Consider the following 19,160-nt stretch of genomic DNA (forward strand, 5'->3'; position numbering starts at 1 on the left):
TTTGGTTTGCATTGCAGCCATTAAAACAGATCTTAATATCTTCAAAAGTACTTGTTAACATCCGACTATACTTGTAAATTGCATTGTGTCAGCTGCTGACCAGTTTATAGGGAAGTAACATATGCACGACTCTAAAAAGCCATGTGATAGCTGCTTGTCAGCATCATGTAAATGTACTTGGCGGCTGCCCAAATTGCATAGACAAGCTTTGTATTCTGACTTTTGTTTGAATTTGTACAGAAGGTCTAATGCTTTTAGACTTTAGTCACCGAGGCATGCTTTCCTGCAATCATTTTTTTAATCTGTTCTGTTTTGCTTCTCTGGTATGTTGCTGTTTAGAGATTAAATGAGATGGAAAGGACCAACTACCCAGGATGCATTGTTAGAAGGAGGGGGCAAATTTGATTGTCGTCAGCACTGGGTTTCCATATGGGTACTTAAAAGCATTTGGCTTGCAGATGATTGCTCTAAAAATAGCTTCTGAGCAGAGTTTGTGTCAGGGTCCGATTTCGGGTTTTAGCTGAGCTGGCCGTAAGAAACTTTCTTTGCTGCTGCTGCTGCAAGGCATACACGAGGGTGATTTTTTGCTGATTCTGTCTTGGATTCTGTGGTTTTATACTCCAATCTACTTTGTACATGGATAGAAGGCACTGACACCATGGCTGAGGATTCAGGTATAGTTCTGGCAGTTTGAAAAATCAACCTATTTATAAGCAGCGGAACCACAAATATATTGTGTTATATGGATTCTGTCTGAAGACTAAATAGAAGCATTAATTGTAAAAAAAAAAAAAAAAACCCTTAATTTTGGGGGGATTTGTTTTTTTTCTAATGTTGTGTGGCCTTAAAACCCTAAAACTTAGGATTTATATTTGTTTCTAGTGTTGCGTGGCCCTGTGAAAAACTAAATTAATCTTATATTTGAAGTTGAGATTCTGAAAGTGGATTGTATTTTTCCCTTTCGTAGTGATGAATATATTAATTCACTTTGTAGGAAATGTGACATATGAACATGATAAAGGTTTAGAAACTCCACAAAACAATGACAAGAAGTAGTTTAAGGTAATATGTTGCAGGGGTTTTAAGGTACATGGTAGCATTTTAGACTCATGGTAGGTGAAAGTTAGGGCTTACCAGATTTGGAAACTGACCTACTTTTGCATTGCTGGCGCTGCTTGTCTGCAGAATTTCTGCTATGATCTAGTTCACTGACATGTGTTTAAGTCAATAACATCATACCACAATATATACTTTTGTTTCTTAGTTGGTTCTCTAATAAGTAAATGTGAAATCATAAACCCAAAGCACTAAAAGAGATAACATTTCAGTTATCATAGATGTGGGAAGTCTGGGAGAAAAAGTTGCATAACAAAAATTGCTCTTCTACTAAGCGATTGCATTTTTCTTGCTTAGATTGCTTGTGCGTAGCAGGAGTGGCTTCAAACATCTAAAAATAAATGTATCATAAGATTAAAGTACTTTTATGGAATTCAGCTTTTAGTTTCAGCTAAATCACAGGAGAAACTATTTCTTATTATTTGACAAGTCATTTTCACTCTGTAGGGTCACTTGCTAAACACTTTATGTATTTTTGTCTGAATGGTTTAAATATCCATGAACTTGTTGGATCTTGCAGTATGCAAGATTATATTTTCATCATTTCAAGGCATATTAGCAACTGTATTAGCAAATATTCTGTACTTCCCCTGATAAATAATGAAGGCTATATTAAATGTTGCATTAATAAGAGTTGTAGATTTCCGATGCCTTTTAGATTAAATAGCAGATAGTAATCAGTGAGGAAATTAAAAAGAACCGGGATTCATGAAATTAAATATATATTTATATATAAATCTGATATGAAAATTAACACAGTGTGTTATCTTCAATATTTGTTCATGGTTTTATTCTCAGTAATTTAGCATTCAAATTGAACCAGCTTTTAATTGTTATAGGTATGGCACATTTTGATTTCATTTCTCTGTTAGATTTTAAATGGTGGTTTCCTTCATCCTTATAACTAAAAGTATACACCAAAGTATTTAGTCGTGGATACTAATCTGGTGATACTGCTTCATTTCACTTTCTTGTGTGATTGCTTCAAAGCCAAATTAAAACAAAGGTTTTGACTTAGAGGTTCCAGTGCATTGTTTGTTATACAAAACTGTTTTTTGACTTGGAACCATTGGTTGTCTAATGATAGTGTTGAAAAATAAGCTATTTCTGTGTCTGTACCCTGGATATTTCTTAGTATTTTAAAGCAATTATTCGTTTTCTATTTGTAGGAATCCCTCTTAAATACCTATGCCCCCATATACTTAGCTTGCACTCCCTATACACATTTATTCAGACACAAATCCTAGTGAGTAAATGAGGTTCCTTTTAAATAAGTGTGTAACATTACATTTTTTATCCTTTAGTTGCATTTAATCTGATTTTCAATGAAAATAGAGATTGATGGAGCTTAGAGGTAATCAAGCTATTTTGAAGGTTTTATTGAAACTCAGCAAGAGAGTATTGTAATAGTTAACTAATTCAGTCTCAGTTTTAAAAGCATATTTATTAGCTTTAAGCAGGTTTCTATTAAAATCTTAGTCCACTCATAGTCCATACATTTCCTAGTGGTTTCTGGTTTGTAGATTAAACTCTGTGGTATTCCTTATGGTAGTTAAGCTGGATAGTGGAAAAAATCCATACAAAATCAACATGTGATTTTTAAAATATGTGAATTGTTCAAGACATAATCTTAATTTAGTGTCGGACATAATTGACCATAACCACATAATGACTGATCAACACTGCGTCATTAAAGATTTCTTTGTTAATAAGTTTACTAGGTGTGACCTAATTGAATTTTAAATTAATGTTGCTTGCTTTTGTATCTAAGTCATATACATGAAAATATGAAAATATATTTCAAAACATTTAAAATCATATGGCTAGCGGTCACCTGTCTCTATTTTTCCTGAAAATGTATATCAGCTCCAGCTGGTTCTATGAATCATAGAGTTGGAAGAGACATCGTGGCCCATCCAGTCCAATCTTTTGCCAAGAAGCAGGAAAATTGCATCCAAAGCAGCAAATCAATTATTTGAGTCTATTTGAAAGGCTATGGTTGAAATGCTGTTTGCTTATGCAGCATGCTATAGAGATTTGTGTCATGCAAGTAGTCTGGGAAAACAGAATTTGAATCCCTGCTCAGCCATGGAAACTCACCTTAGATAAGTTGCAGCCAACATCATATGAATCAATCTTGCCAGGAAAATCCTGTGGTAGAATAACTAGACATTATAGTCATTTTGAAGGCACAGAACAGCAGCAATAATCTAAAATGAAATTTGATTGCTTTTTACCTTTCAAAAGCCCGCATGCAGAGAATAAATAATTATTGGTTTGTGCCAATTATTAATGCATCACTGACTCAAGGGAAATTACCATCTGGTCTGAAGCAGGTAGTGATGAGACCAGTCCTGAAAAAGACCACCCTTGACCCTACGGTTTTGAATAACTACAGGTCAATCTCTAACCTCCCCCTTCTGGGCAAGGTGCTGGAGTGGGTGGTCGCCTTGCAGCTCCAGGGATTTCTGGAGGACACCAATTATCTAGATCAGTTGCAGTCTGAGGTTAGGCCTGGTCACAGTACTGAGATGACTTTAGTCGCCTTGGTGAATGACCTCCGCAGGGAGCTGGACAGGGGAAGTTTGACCCTGCTGGTTCTCTTGGACACCTCAGTGGCTTTCGATACCATCGACCATGGTATCCTTCTGGGCCGGCTCTCTGGGATGGGTCTTGGGGGCATGGCCCTGTCGTGGCTCCGGTCCTTCCTGGAGCATTGTTCCCAGATGGTGAAGCTGGGGGACACCTGCTTGGACCCCTGGCCTTTGACCTGTGGGGTCCTGCAAGGTTCCATTCTATCCCCCATGCTTTTTAATATCTACATGAAACCACTGGGAAAGGTCATCCGGAGTTTTGGAGTTCGGTGCCATCTCTATGCGGATGACGCCCAGCTCTACTACTACTTTCCACCTAATTCCAAGGAATTTTGCTCAATAAATTTACCATTTGCAAAGTTCATAGCTTCCATAGTAATTCAGTTTCTTTATTTTACAGAGGCAAAACATGGAGGAAACAAGAACGGCAAAAAGGAAGGCATTTCTGGAAGTTCGTTTTTTACTTGGTTTATGGTAATTGCACTCCTGGGAGTATGGACTTCAGTTGCAGTGGTTTGGTTCGAGCTTGTTGATTATGAGGAAGTTCTAGGTAAGGTTTCCAATAATCACAGTATGTAAAATCAAAGAAAGATGTCTAAAACCAAATAAATGTCAAATATAGTATTTCCAAATACCATACTGGTTTCTAGCTACTTATTCATATTTATTGTCAATCGTTAGAATTCTAGTAAGAGCTATCAAGTTTGCAGGTTAAGAGACAGACACATGTATATTTCAATTATTTGTAACCATAATAACTGGAAAAGCAGTTGGGATGAAGATAAACTTGTAGGTAAAGGGGAGAATCTATTTGACTAATATGTATGGGTTCTAATGATGTCAATAATGGTTTCTGTATTTTTACCATGCATGCAGCCAAAGCAAAGGACTTCCGTTATAACTTGTCAGAGGTACTCCAAGGTAGGATTATAGAGAAATAAAATTTCAAGTATAAAATTATATTTAAAAAAGAATACCATCTTTTTTTTCTTTCCTAAGTTTGAGAAGCTGTTTTATTACTAGCTGACTGTTAACACTTTGATGGAGTTAATATTTAAGCTGAAATTCTATCATAGCCATTTGTTTTTAATTTTTTTGTGCCTTAACTTTCCATTTCAGGTTTCTTTCTTTATTAAAATGTTTATATCCTGCTCTCTGTCCACAGATCTCAAGGCAGTTTACAACCTGAAAAATCTGAAACAGTATAAGCAATAAAGCTGATTTTTAAATACTAAGATGATATTAAATAATTTAACATTTTTTAAAAAAAGAATAAAACTGACTAAAACTAAATTTGTTTCAGATTGTTTATTCCTTTATGGCCATTTACAGTTTATGCTAGTCTCCTACATTTTGTTTGAATTTGAGAGTAATGAAAAAGTGGCTGAAAAGATCTGGACAGCATGAGCTCTGCATTTCTCCTTCCTTTTTTGAGGGGGATTCATGTGTTTTCGGTTGCTTCTTTCACATAGCCTTGGGTCTTGAGAGCTTTTTAGGTAATAGCTGGCATGTACATTGTTCTTTGCTTTCTTCTATTTAAGGATGCTATGGGTTCTTTTGCTTTGGCCGTTTGATTCTGGGGCCTAAGTTTGACAGAAATGGCCTGACTTTATAGATTTTATGCTACTGTGTTTGTAGAAATCTGGGGAATATGGTAGACAAAAGGAAATTTGAAATTTTCTGGTATTCCACTACTATTCTGCATATGTTGTAGGGAAAATGAACCTCTAGCTAGATTAGTAGAGTGTGACAAGCTTCTAATACATAGTCTAGCAAAATGTAAGAAGAGGAGGTGGCACTTGACAAAATCTGATTATAGATGTCCTGTGTGACTTTTCATTACAGAAAAAAATGACTTAAATCAATCTTTTTAAGCAGAGGGCCAGTTCACAGTCCTTTAGACTGTGGGGGCTCTCTATAGTTTGGGGGGGGGGGGAAACATGAAAGAGTTCCCATGCATACTTCACATATCTTAATTGGAGTCCAAAGGAACAGGAAACAACAATGGAGAAGATAAACTTATTAGTATTTCAATGGGAAGCGTGGACCTACTTTTGGCTGATGAGATAGCCAAGTTAATTAGGACTGTTGTTGTGTGCCTTCAAGTTGTATCAGAACAAGGGCAACCCTAACTAAAGTTTAGGGCAGGGGGTGAATAAATGTACAGGGGGTGAATAAAGGGCCCGCGGGCCTTAGTTGGGGGATCCCTGACTTAAATGTTGCCATTAAAATAATGGTAATAACTTTTCTTTTTGAGAAAATTATAACCATATTTCCATTATAATGATTACAAATATATTAACTCAGGGCATATGTATGTGGGTTCAGACACTGACTAATTCAGACATTGTGCCAAAATTTTAAAAAATCCATAATATATTGAGAGTTAATTTGTTATCAAATTGTCTAGCAAGCCATAGCTCAACATTCTTTGCAGGTAATATAGAGAGCCCCCTTTCCTGGTTTATTCACTGTAACTTGGGAAGATTAATTCAATATTTTTACCAATATTTTACAATATTTTCAATTTGTTGCCTTGGGCTAAAGCAAAATAGTTTGGAACTGTTAAGGTACTTAAATTAAAGGTAGTTGTCTGATTCAGCATCTCAGCATGGTACACAGTAGAAAACTCATCTTAGGCAATACCCCCCCCCCCCCCCGTACCAGCACCTTTCAACCTATAGTGATCTACAGTTCCTTTTGCTTGGCATGCTTCTTTAAGCTCAGTTCTTCTGAGCGTTTCTTATTGATTGGGTATGACTGTTGGTATTTTAGGGTAGTAGTTCACAGTTTTCCATAAGGGCAGGATTGTTTTCACATTGCATGTGTCTTCATTTCTTCTAAATGCATCATTCCTGCAATCAGGTGTTTGCCTTGCTGCATCATATCTTTTGACATTAGATATATAATTGTGTTAATGAAAAACTGATATGAAATTATTGGGGATTGTCAGGACTACAGTTGATGTAAATGTTTAAGGCTACAGGTGTATTTTGGATGCAAAATGATAATTTTTAAATGCCACAAGCAAGCCTTGAAAAGATTTAAGAGTTATATCACAGTATGAGCATTTTAAGAAGATTGCTTTATTTGGGCATGAAAAATCTATTACCTTAAAACAAGTAGTAGGCTTACATTAGTATTTGGAATTGAACCTTTTCTAAAATGTTGAAGGATTTATGATTTTGGGCCACAGTCCATCACACATTTAGCAGATTAATTTGAAGTATATTGTTGAATTAATTGTCTCCTCTACTCTAGGAAAACTTGGGATTTATGATGCTGATGGAGATGGAGATTTTGATGTGGAAGATGCTAAGGTTTTGCTAGGCAAGTACACATTTCTAAACTCTGTCCTAAAATGTATCATTATGTTAAAAATTCAAACACAAACCTGCTTGTATTTACAGTAAAATGATTTTGGTGAAATTATGTAGCGTTGCAGAAGAGTCAACTGTATATTCATTCTAAAGTCCTGTTCTCATCTACAGTATTAATTTATTATTTTTAAGCAAAATTGACTCCCAGTTCTGGGAGAAAGTGGGAATATAAGTGAACTAATAATAACAGCAATATATTAAAAATAAAATTTTGTTATAAATAGTCTACTTTTCAGTGTATTTTTACAAAGCGAATTGGAAAGTACTGGTCAAAAATTCTAAATCAGTTAAAGGAATATTCTCTCAAATAGGTAGAATTAAATCTCCTTGTTTAAGCTAGTGGGACTCAAAACAATTCAACAAATATCCGTTCTTTCTCCTTTTTAGCTAGATTCTAAAATAAATGTAGGAACCATTAGAGGATAAAGGAAAAGAAAATTACATTGTCTGTTAAGTCTTTGTTGTAACACTTGGAATATGGCAATCCTAAACTCCTGTAATTTAAGATGATTTGGCCCACATTTTGTAATATTGAAGATCAGCTGTGTACTGTTAACTTTTTCCTCTTTTGAGTGTCATATCCCATCTTTGCCTTGAGCATACTAGTGAGGTTGTTGTGTGTGTACATAGTACATAATATTTAGTAGTAGGAGTAGGCCAACCTTAAAGCAAAATATCTTAATGGAAATTGTTTTAATGGAGCTTCCCACTGTGAAACCTTGTCTTTTGGTGTGCTTCCACCCACCAACACGTAATCTATTAGCAAAAAGTTTATAGAAGAGTGCAGGGATCGGCTTAGAATTGTTCATTTTGGAGAATGTTAGATAGCTCTTTGATTGAATATTCATAACTTTTAAGTTTTCCATTTTGCTATTGTGGATGTGTCCTTCTTAGTTCAGCCTTCCCTTTCATAGTAAACTGGCTGGTGAGTATGAATACTTCAGTCAACTGCTGATTGTGCAGTGTTGCTTCTCAGATATTTTTAGTTGGGCTGTTAACGTTAGAGGAATAGAGGGACTGAATTATATGAACTAATTTAGTCAAGTTGCATAAGGCATTGGCAAGTGCAATAGGACACCTAGAATCAGGTTCAAAATTATTGGATACCACTGTAATTGGAGTATTGGTTTTCATTACCGGTTTTAAAAGGGAATTGTGTTAAGTAAACAGTGTTAAGTATCTGTGAAACTCACCTCCAAAATATTTAAAAAATATAGTTGAGGTGTACTTACGTAGCATGTGTGTGTGTTTTTTTTTTTAACTAAAAGCAAAGCAAATAGAGAAATATTGACTAGGATTGAAGAAAGACTGTTGTAAAAGGTTAGAGGAACTACTGTGAAGTGTGAAGACATAGTTCAGTAAAATGAGAAACAAATACAATTCCAAGACATAATTAAAGAACACTGGAAGGAAGCAGAGCAAAAAGTTTGCTTGTTCAGATTTGAAAATGTTTCCAAAAGGTATAAAAGATGGGAAAAGTTTTTGAAAATTGGTCTGCAGATTGAAATACAGAGCAGAAAAGTGAATTAATGAGTTCACATTTTATGTGGACAGCCAGATTGTGAAGATTTAGAAGATTAGTAATAGCACAGATAGAATAATGTGTGTATGGAACTGGAAGATAATAGTCTGGAAATGAAGCATAGTTCACAGGTCCTGGAATGTTCTCATTAGATAAACGAATCTGTGACATATTATTACTATGCCATATTATATGCTGTTAATAGGTACTATAGCGTATTTATTTATGGTGAAGTTGATGCTGATGTAATAGTATCCCCTGTCTTGCATAAAGATTATTAGTACATTTGGCAAATTTAATTAGACTTTGTGGTGTTATCTTGGTAAAGATCTCCCACTGTTTGCAGTACAACTTTCAAGCAAGATTTAGTATATTGCTTTTATGTGGGATATTTAGAATACTTTCACTTCCAGCATTTATAGTACACAAAAACTAGCAGATTTAGATGTATCTGAATTTTGGTGTATGAGTGTGAACAGTTCTTTTTTTTCAACATTGTATACCACATCAGCTTTTGTGCAAATGCAAAAAATAGTGATTATAATAGTATCAGAGTGTTTTCTCAGTAGCTGAACTATTGAGTAATTTTATTTGTTTCCTCGTATAAATACATTTATGTATTTATTTGTCTGTCCAGTGGTTCTCAACCTGTGAGCCATGGCCCAGCTGTGGGCCATGAGAACGAAAATACGGTCTGTTAACCTCCTTCCTCTTTCTTTATTTTATTTATTTCCGCTCCTTTCTGCAGAGCTAACCAGCCCTGCCCCTTTTGGTATTAATGTTGGAAATTGGTCCCTAGTCAAAGTGGTCCCAGGTCAAGCGGGCTCTGATCAAAGTGGGCCCTGGTCAAAAAAAAAGTTTGGGAACCACTGGTCTAAGCTTAAATAAACTATCTATCGTATAAATAGATCCATGCATTTTGCCCAATACAATCAGTGAAACTGAGAATGAGCTTAATCTGCCTGTCCGTGCAGGTAAGTATAGTGCAAAGGAGGGAGACAGGGAGCAAGGAAAGAGAATGGGAGACATAGGTAGACATGGGATGGTGTTGTAGAGAAAGCAGAACATACATTTAGAAAGGTATATAATAATAATAATAATAATAATAATAATAAATAATAAATAATAAATAATAAATAATAATTTATTTATATTCCGTTCTATCTCCCTGGAGGGACTCAGGGCGGATTCCAAACATAAAAGGCAAACATTCATTGCCCGAATACAATACATCCATACTAACAAAATTTAACAGCCCAACATATAAACGTGAATTATGACCTAACAACTAAAATTAAATAAGTATCCTATGTGGGGAGCTGGTAGAAAGTTTGAGTTTTACTTGTAAATCTCTGGGAGAAGCTTCTAGCCCTCATAAGAGCGACTACTCAGTTAATTTAGTTTACTTCCTCCTGCAACCAAAGGAAATGTAATCATAAAGGCATGAGAAGAAATAAGAATTCTTTTCAATGTGACAAGATTTATGAGCCTGATCTTGTTATTGATTTCAATTTTTCAGGTTAAGCAAGTGTTGAGGAACACACTGCTTGTTTCTTGATTCTTTGTCTACTTTGATTTCCTCAAATCTCTATTTTTCACCAGGCTCTGTTTCATAGATAGAGCCTGAGTTCAGCTGAAGTCTTTCTACCCTTATACTAGTTTTCTGTATTAGAAGCTTTGAAATTATGGAATATGAAGGGCAGTGTCCTGTCTATCTTTCTCGAACTTGAATGTTTTATGTATTTCCTGCTGGTGACATGCATTCTTATCCCACTCTTTCCCTCCTTCCCATAATAATATATGTCACCTGAATAAACAATATGTAAGGATTCATTGTTACTAATTTTAATAAAGCTATGATAGATTGTGATGGTATGGAGGTTAATGTATAATCCTTACAGAAGTTAATCTCTATTTTTCTTTATTCCTTTCTTTATGAGAGTACTGCAGAAACATTTTAGTAATTAGCAACTTACCACAGTATCATTTTATCAAGTTTCATATTGTTGGAGGATTAGGCATTAAGAATGCTTTTTTCCTTTTAAAATGATATGCATACTTTTTAATAGAGTCATACTTGATACAGTAACTTAATCTGATTGTTAGGGGAAAAGTAATTAAACTTAATATCATGAAAGAATGATTATTGTCATTCTTCCACACTTGTAATTTTTTTTTGTAGATTTGTTTTTTCACAGATTTATTTATCATATATACTCGCGTATAAGCCGACCTTAATATAAGCCAAGACACCTAATTTTACCACAAAAAATCTGGAAAAACTTATTAACTTGAGTATAAGCTAAGGGTGGGAAATGCAGCAGCTACTGGTAAATTTCAAAATAAAAATAGATACTAAATTATATTAATTGAGGCATACAGCTTCTCCTCTCCTCTCAGCACAGCAACCCAACCGCACACCTTCCTCTCCTCTCTTGGCACAGAGATCCAGCTGGGTTGCTGTGCTGAACGGGGAGGAGGCACGCAGCTGGTAGAAGCCCTGCAATGGGCTTACTTCAGGCCCATGATTTCCCTCCATGACCCTCACTCAATTATAAGCTGAGGGGGTCTTTTTCAGTAATATGCTTTCTCTAGGAATATCTAGATCCTCCAGTTTGACTCTATGGTCAACTGCTTGCTAACTAGAGGACCCTGAATCACACTGGATGACCTAGAGATTCCTAGAGAGATGTTCTCACAGGAAAGAAAAATGTGTGTGTGTGTTTTTAAAAAATTCATGGTTTCCTCACAGTTGTGGCAATTTTGCATCCCTACCCCTTCTGAACATGGAAGGTCTTCTGTAATTGAATTAGGAATTACTGTATATCTACATTACAGCTCTCTTCCTAGCATTAATTATAGTGATCAGTGTATTCATAGAAGGGTTCTATCTATAAAGTAGGGGAAAATCCTTTTCCAATTTAGCCTTTCAACACCCCACTCACAAATGTTCCCCATATTTGGAGAATTCCTTGGAACAGATCCAGTATTTCAGGAATATTTCAGGAAGAAATCACCCAACCATTGCAGGAAGACATGCTTTTGATCAATAGAATGCTTTTGATCAACAGAATTGCCATAGTTGTATACAAAACTAGTAGTCTGAAATACTTATTGGTATATGGAGTGGGTTTAAAATGTATACCTTCAAAATGGTCTAAACTGTCATGTGGTTTCACTGCAGGAATTGTTTTACAGTGTGCAAACAATGTTGAATTTTAAAACTTCCATAGTTACTCAGTTCCCTACCAAAACCTCCCCAGCTATGAATTGATATTTAACATGCTTAAAGAGGAGAACATAACATCTTCACCCTTAGCAGTGACACAAGTTGCATTTATGTATGTGGCACTCGCTCTGATGTGTGTTTAAAATCTGGTTCTTCTGAGGTGTTTTTAACAGTGTATCAAATTTAAATATTAAATTCCTGAACTGTAAACCACCTTGAGGAGAATTTACCTCTAGAATTGATATTGAAATATTTGAAATTAGTAATATAATGGCGCACCATGCAGTCATGCTTGCCACATGACCTTGGAGGTGTCTAGGGACGACGCTGGCTCTTAAGCTTAGAAATAGAGATGAGCACTGCTCCCCCAGAGTCGGACATGACTAGACTTAATGTGAAGAGGAAACGTTTACCTTTATTTTTTAATATAACTGCATGACTAAAAACTGGTCTCAAACTGAATTGGTTAATAAAAAAAAATCAGAGTATTGTAATATTGTAAGGACTACCAGATACATAATAGTCATTTTCATGAACTATAGCCCATATCAAATGGGTGGAACATCATCCAGAGTTTTAGTCCACATCATAGGCAATGTGACTGTAGACAATTAAGTTAGAGGGAAATAAAATGCAGAAAATACTGACAGGTGTTTTTTAAAACAAAAAATGGACCCAATTTGGTATATAACACATTGCCATTATGAAATTCATATAATATATTGTCACACTGGGAGTAGTTGACATATATATGTTGCATTAATGATAGTTATATTGTTGATAAACTTCTTAAAAATATGCTTGTAGCTTGATGAGAAATAAGCATAGCTAGATTGATAGTGTACACATGTGTTAAGTCTGTATTTCTTCCCCTTTTTCTTAACAAGAAACTATGCTGCTTTCCTGCCTTTATGTTTATTTTTACTAATTTGCCCAACCATATTGTTTTAACACTTTGTATCCTAATCATGGCGAAGGGTCTTCTATGTCAGCTTCTTTTTTTTCCACCTAACTACTGCTTTCTCTCTCTTTCTCTCTCTTTCCTTTATTGTTGTGTAGGCCTGACCAAAGATGGCAATAATGAAAATATTGATTCACTTGAGGAAGTCCTTAATATTTTAGCAGAGGAAAGTTCTGATTGGTTTTATGGTTTCCTCTCATTTCTCTATGATGTAATGACTCCTTTTGAAATAGTAGAAGAAGAAGAGAGCGATGCAGCAGATGATGTTGATGGTACGTCACAGAATGAAGGGGTTCAGGGGAAAAAAACATGTGTTATTGTGGATTTACAGAACCAGTGACCTCAATTCGAGGAGAGAGTTTATTGACTTTTGAAAACATCCATCAAATTATCAAAGAGCAACAGGGTTCTGGGCTAAATGGGGTAATCTCCCCTTCCCCAAAGGACATACCAGCCATATAATATAGATTCATTTTTCAAAAAGCTTTTTAGAAACTTGCAGTTAAGAGACAAACTGAAGTAACACGCTTGTTAGTAGAAAAGTAAAAGTGTTATGTGGTTGGGTTCTGTATGGTTTTGCTTCAGTTTGTGCATTACTAGCGCTAACCTGTACATGCACTATGATAGTAACTTGTATTATTAACCTTCAAATGGTTCATCCTTCTAACAAAGTGTTAATTGGCTGTAAAACATTATGGCATGACTAACATATTGTGTATATATATTTATATTTAAGATTATAAGATTCTGCCTCTGTAGGATTAAATAAAAATTTGAAATTATTTGATTTTGCTATCAATGATAATTCCTTAATTTTCTGATTTCTTAAATGATTTTACAGACTTTATTGAAAATAGTTGTTAAAAAGTGTTATTTAATTAGTAAACCACTATTTGAAAGAAATAGTATGTAATTCTTACTGTATATTTTGAAAAAGATGTTTCATTTTTAGTTTCTTCTTATGCTATTTATATCTCAAAGGCAGTTTTGTTTGTAACAGCTTAATGGACATTTTATGAAAACGAGAATCTGTAAATATGTATTTTTCCTGTAATGTCAATCTAATTAAAGATAATCAATACAAACTCTTCTAAAGTGAATGATTTACCTGAGTTTGATTGATTTCCTCACCTCCTGTGTCCCTACCTCATCTCAATTTGAGATGACTATTATACAGGTGACCTAGTTCAGTAATTTCCTTTTCTAGGTTTCTGTGCACCAACATACCCCTCTGGAATTGGTGTGTGTACAAAAGTTTCTGGAAAGATGTGTGGGTTAGATACATCTTGGTGTTGCACTGCATGCATACTACTGAGCAAATGCCTAGCCCTTTTTTCTTTTTTTTTTAATAATTTTTATTAAAGTTTCTACAAACCACACAAGGAAAGAGGGGGAACAATAACAAGAAAATAGAACAGTAGGAAAGGTAAAGATATACAAACAAAAAAAAAAGAACATTAATACATAACAGACACCTAATACAAACAATACAGCTAACTACCTAAACTATTCTAAAATGACTTCCACTCCAGCCTCAGGATCTTCTCAGTATATTTCTTCTCCTTAAAGTCTATTCTCATCCCAATGTTTTTTCAGCTTTCTTCACATAATCATATAAAGGGGACCAATCTGTCCTCCTTAAAGTTTTTCCATTGTTCCTTCTCAACAAAAAAGTTAACTCATCCATATCTCTTATCTCTTTGATTTTTTTCCACCAGTCTTCCATACTTGGAACTTTATCGTTCTTCCAATCTTTGGCAAAAATCATCCTAGCCGCTGTTGTACAATAAGTAAATATTTTATCTTCGTTCTCTTCCAATTTCAAATCAGAGTCTGTGAATCCGAGGAGGTAATATTCAGGTTTCTTTTTAAATCTTTTCTTTAAAATTTTTTGCATCTCCTCATGAATAATCGACCAGAACTTAGATGTCTCTTTACATGTCCACCACATGTGGTAAAAAGTACCTACTTGCTCATTACATTTCCAGCATTTATCTGATACATTTTGATACATATGACTTAATTTACTCGGGGTCAAATACCACCTATAAAACATTTTGTACCAATTTTCTTTTAAATCCATGGCATATGTATATTTTAATTTTTTATTCCATATCATTTCCCATTCCCCAAAGTGAATGGGTCTTCTTATATTTTCGGCCCATTTAATCATACAGGTTTTTACCTGTTCAGTTTCTGTCGGCCACTGAAGCAGTTTATTATATAGTATTGTAACTGTTTTCTTTTGTGTTTTCAATATTTTATCCCATACATTCTCCTTCCAGTCAAAACCGGTTTTTTGGTCCTGTTTAAAATATTCTTTTATTTGTAGGTAATTTAACCAAGTTATATTGCCATATAAGGTCTTTAATTGTTCATATGGTTTAATCTCCATCTTCCCTTTCACTAATATATCCTTGTATCTTGGCCAAGTCCTCCATCCTAATAGTCTTCTTTGATGTGCCTCCATTGCTGAAATCCATAATGGTGTTGTTTTATAAAAAAATTCTTTGTATCTCATCCATGTCCGTAATAGGGAGGCTCGCACAAAATGGTTACCAAAATTTTTCTCCTTCGTTTCTCTGTTATACCAAACATATGCATGCCATCCCACTCTTAGATCATGGCCTTCTAAATTTAGGCACTTTTCTTTATCTAAAGTCATCCAATCCCTAATCCAGGATAGTGCGCAGGCCTCATGATAAGTCTTCAGATCGGGGAATCCCAGTCCCCCTCTCGTTTTCTTATCTATTAAGTTTATATATTTAATTCTCGGTCTTTTTCCTTTCCATACAAATTTCAATAGATCTTTCTTCCACTTTTTAAAAAGAGTTTGATTTCTTATCACCGGTAAATTTTGAAACAAAAAAATAAGTTTTGGTAAGACATTCATTTTTATCAGAGCTATTCTGCCCAGAAGAGATAGTTTCAACCGGTCCCAATTTTGGAGGTCCTTTTGAACCTTCTTCCATACTGCTTCATAATTATTCTTCAAAAGTTGCCCATTTCTAGCTGTAATCCAGACTCCTAGATATCTAATTTTCTTCACACCTTCTATTCCCACCTGTTGTTGGATCTTTGTTTGTTTCTCCTTGTTCACATTCTTAAATAAGAGTTTAGTTTTCTTCATGTTGATTTTAAAACCTGCCACCTTTCCAAAGTCTTCTATTTTATTTATCCAACTTTGTAAATTTTTCTCTGGGTTTTCAATTGTGCCTATTAAATCATCCGCAAACGCTCGTATTTTGTATTCAAATTTACCAATTTTTGCTCCTTTAATCTTTTCATCTTCTCTAATTTTCTTCATCAGGATCTCTACAGCCATGACAAAAATCAGTGGAGAGAGTGGACAACCTTGTCGCGTGCCTTTTGTAATTTCAAATTCTTGAGTCACTTGACCATTCACTTTCACTTTAGCCTTTTGAAACTCATAAATAGCATTAATTGCATTATTAAATTTCTCACCCATGTCCAACTCTTGTATCAAGATCTTGAAGAAATCCCAATTCAAATTGTCAAATGCTTTCTCAGCGTCTATTGACAAAAGGGCAAATTCTTTCTGATGGTTAATCTCATAATATTCCAAAAGATCTAATACGTTGCGTATATTTTCTTTCATGTGTCTATTTGGGAGAAAACCTGTTTGTTCTTCTCCAATCCATTTACTTAAAAAGGTTTTTAACCTTGTGGCCATAATGTTTGCGAACATTTTATAATCTGTATTTAACAAGGAGATCGGTCTATAATTTCTGATATCAGTCTCCGGTGAGCCTTCTTTATGTATCACAGTAATTTCTGCCTCCTTCCAGGAGTCTGGTACCTTTCGATATTTCATTGCCTCATTCGCTATAACCTTAAAAATAGGCATCAATTGCAGTTTAAATGTTTTGTAAAATCCTGCCGTGAACCCATCCGGTCCCGGGGCTTTATCAGCATTCATTTTATTTATGGCTTTCTCTATTTCCTCTTCTGTTATTTCCTTATTCAATTCTTCTCTGTCTTCATCTGTTATTTTGTCTAACTTTGTTTGTCCAATATATTCCATAATGTCTTCTTTCTTTATATCCTCTTTTGTATATAGCTTTGTATAAAAAGACCTAAATTCCTCCAGTATTTCTTTATCCGTCTTCAGATCTTTTTCTTTGGTACTTATTTTAGCAATATGGTTAATTTGCCTCTTTTTTCTAACCTGGTTTGCTAACCATTTACCCGGTTTATTGGCATTCTCAAAAGCTTGTTGTTTTAAAAATTTCATCTGTCTTGATTGTAATTCCAACTCTACATAATTTTTTTCTTGTTTCAGTGTCACCAGTTGTTTCTCTATTCGTTTAGATGGGTTTTTCTTTAATTCCAATTCTTTGACTGCTATTTCTGCCGACAGCTCATTTATCCTTTTGTTCCTTTCTCTATTCCTTCTTGCTCCTTGTTGAATGAAATGCCCTCTCAAAACTGCTTTCAAGGCATCCCATACCACTCGTGGCTCCGTTGCATCCAATTTATTTATTTGTAGATAGTCCTGGATTAATTTCTTGAAGTATTCTTTATCTTCTTCCGTCTTTATCAGGTTCTCATTTAATCTCCATTTTCTATGGTAATTTTTTTGATTTATAACCATTTCCAAAGGGCAGTGATCCGACAAATCTCGTGGCAAAATGTTGATCTCTTTCAATTTCGTAGAGAGGTTCCTAGTAATCCAGACCATGTCAATCCTAGACCAGGATTGATGTCTATTCGAGAAAAAGGTATAGTCCCTCTTGTCTTTGTTTTTACTTCTCCATACATCTTCCAGATCAAAGTCTTTTTGTAGATCCATAAATTTCTGAGGGAGTTTCCCTCCCTTAGGCTTCTTTTTCTTCCCACATTTATCCATTTGAGAGTCCACGACTCCATTAAAATCTCCTGCCAGGATCAGCTCATCAAATTCTGTTTCTTTTAACTTAATATTTAGATATTCCACAAATTTTCTCTTTGGTCCATTGGGGGCATATATATTACAGACCAATATTTTGGAGTCTCCAATTATCATTTTCACTGCTACACATCTTCCTTCTGTATCTCTAAATGCCAATTCTGAATCTATTGAGTCTTTCACATAAGTTACCACTCCTCTTTTCTTTTTCTCATATGCCGAATAATATTCTTTTCCTAATTTTTTATTCGGAAGATGCGCCACATGTTTATCACAGATATGTGTTTCCTGTAACATTATTACATCAAAATTCTGTTTCTTCAAAGTCCTCCACACTCTCCTTCGCTTCTGGGGGGAGTTCATACCATTGATGTTGTTTGAAAAGCATTTTATTTGCCTCTCCATCATTTTATTCATTCTTATCTAGTCCCAATCCTGTGTCGCCAAAAGCCAATTCCGCTGTAGCAGTTACCGATTGTTCCGAGCTCGGACCTCCTTTTTCTTCCTTTTTCCGTGGTGTCATTCTCTGTGGTTTCGGTTCTTTTCCAAGAAAACCATAATCTTTTGGTGATTTATATCTTGCCTTTTTTGCCTTTACTCCTTTCCTTGGTGTAGATAGTCTTCTTTCTTCTCCTTCCTCTATCTCTACTTCTTGTTCTTCTCCTTCTTCTCCTGATTCTTCTTCTTCTTCTTCTTCTCCATGTTTTTCATCTCCTTCCTTCTGTTTCATAAGTTTTTCGTAGAAAATCTTGGCCTTGTGTTCAGTTGTCAACCAATATCTTTCTTCATTATATGTCACCATTATCCCTTCTTTTCTTTCCCACCTAAATCTTATCATTCTTTTCTTCAATTCTTCTGTTAAGAAAAAATATTTTCTTCTTCTTGCTAAGGTCGCCTGTGGAAATTCCTTCAGTACCGCGATTTTCTTTCCTTTATAGAAGATTGGTTTTTTGTTATTATTATAAAGCACATCATCTCGTACCTTCTTTCTTGTGAACTTTACTATCACGTCCCTATCTGTCTTATTTCTTCTGGAATAAAATGATGAAATCCTATAAACCTGGTCGACCTCCTGTTCTAATTCATCTCCCTCACACTCCAGACAGTCTGCCAGAATTTTGATTATCAATAATCTTATGTCTTCTTTGTCATCTTCCATTATATTTCTGAGTCTCAGTTGGAAATCCATTTGCATTTGCAGCAATCTTTCTTGTTCTAATTCCATTCTTTCTCTTTGTCTATCCAGTCCTTTTATTTTCTGTGTCATCTCTGTTTGCGTTCCCTCCATTTTCTCTTTAGAGGCTTTCAATTCTTTCACTTCTCCATCTAACTGTGTTATTTCTTTTCTTATCTGTCCGAATTCCTCTTTTATTTCTGTTTTCATTACTTTAAATTCTTCTGTCATTTTTGTAATTATTTCTTCTTGCCTAGCCCTTTTAAGCTAATATC

At 34.9% G+C, this 19,160-nt stretch overlaps 1 protein-coding gene across 6 annotated transcripts in view; it reads left to right on the plus strand.

The window, feature by feature from the left end:
* ASPH (aspartate beta-hydroxylase) overlaps positions 1–19,160 on the plus strand; it is a 125,282-nt gene that overhangs the window by 20,205 nt on the left and 85,917 nt on the right. For 2 of the 6 annotated variants that reach the window (XM_060775379.2, XM_060775376.2), the window contains exons 2-4: positions 4,111–4,260; positions 4,587–4,631; positions 6,972–7,040. In XM_060775379.2, coding sequence (XP_060631362.2) covers positions 4,111–4,260; positions 4,587–4,631; positions 6,972–7,040 — 264 coding nt within the window. Of the gene's footprint in view, positions 1–409; positions 675–4,110; positions 4,261–4,586; positions 4,632–6,971; positions 7,041–12,900; positions 13,657–19,160 lie in introns of those variants that run through there. The other 4 variants (XM_060775381.2, XM_060775377.2, XM_060775380.2 and 1 more) reach the window with 4 other exon arrangements.

Source organism: Anolis sagrei, chromosome 4 (assembly GCF_037176765.1).
Source record: "Anolis sagrei isolate rAnoSag1 chromosome 4, rAnoSag1.mat, whole genome shotgun sequence".
NCBI lineage: Eukaryota > Metazoa > Chordata > Lepidosauria > Squamata > Dactyloidae > Anolis > Anolis sagrei.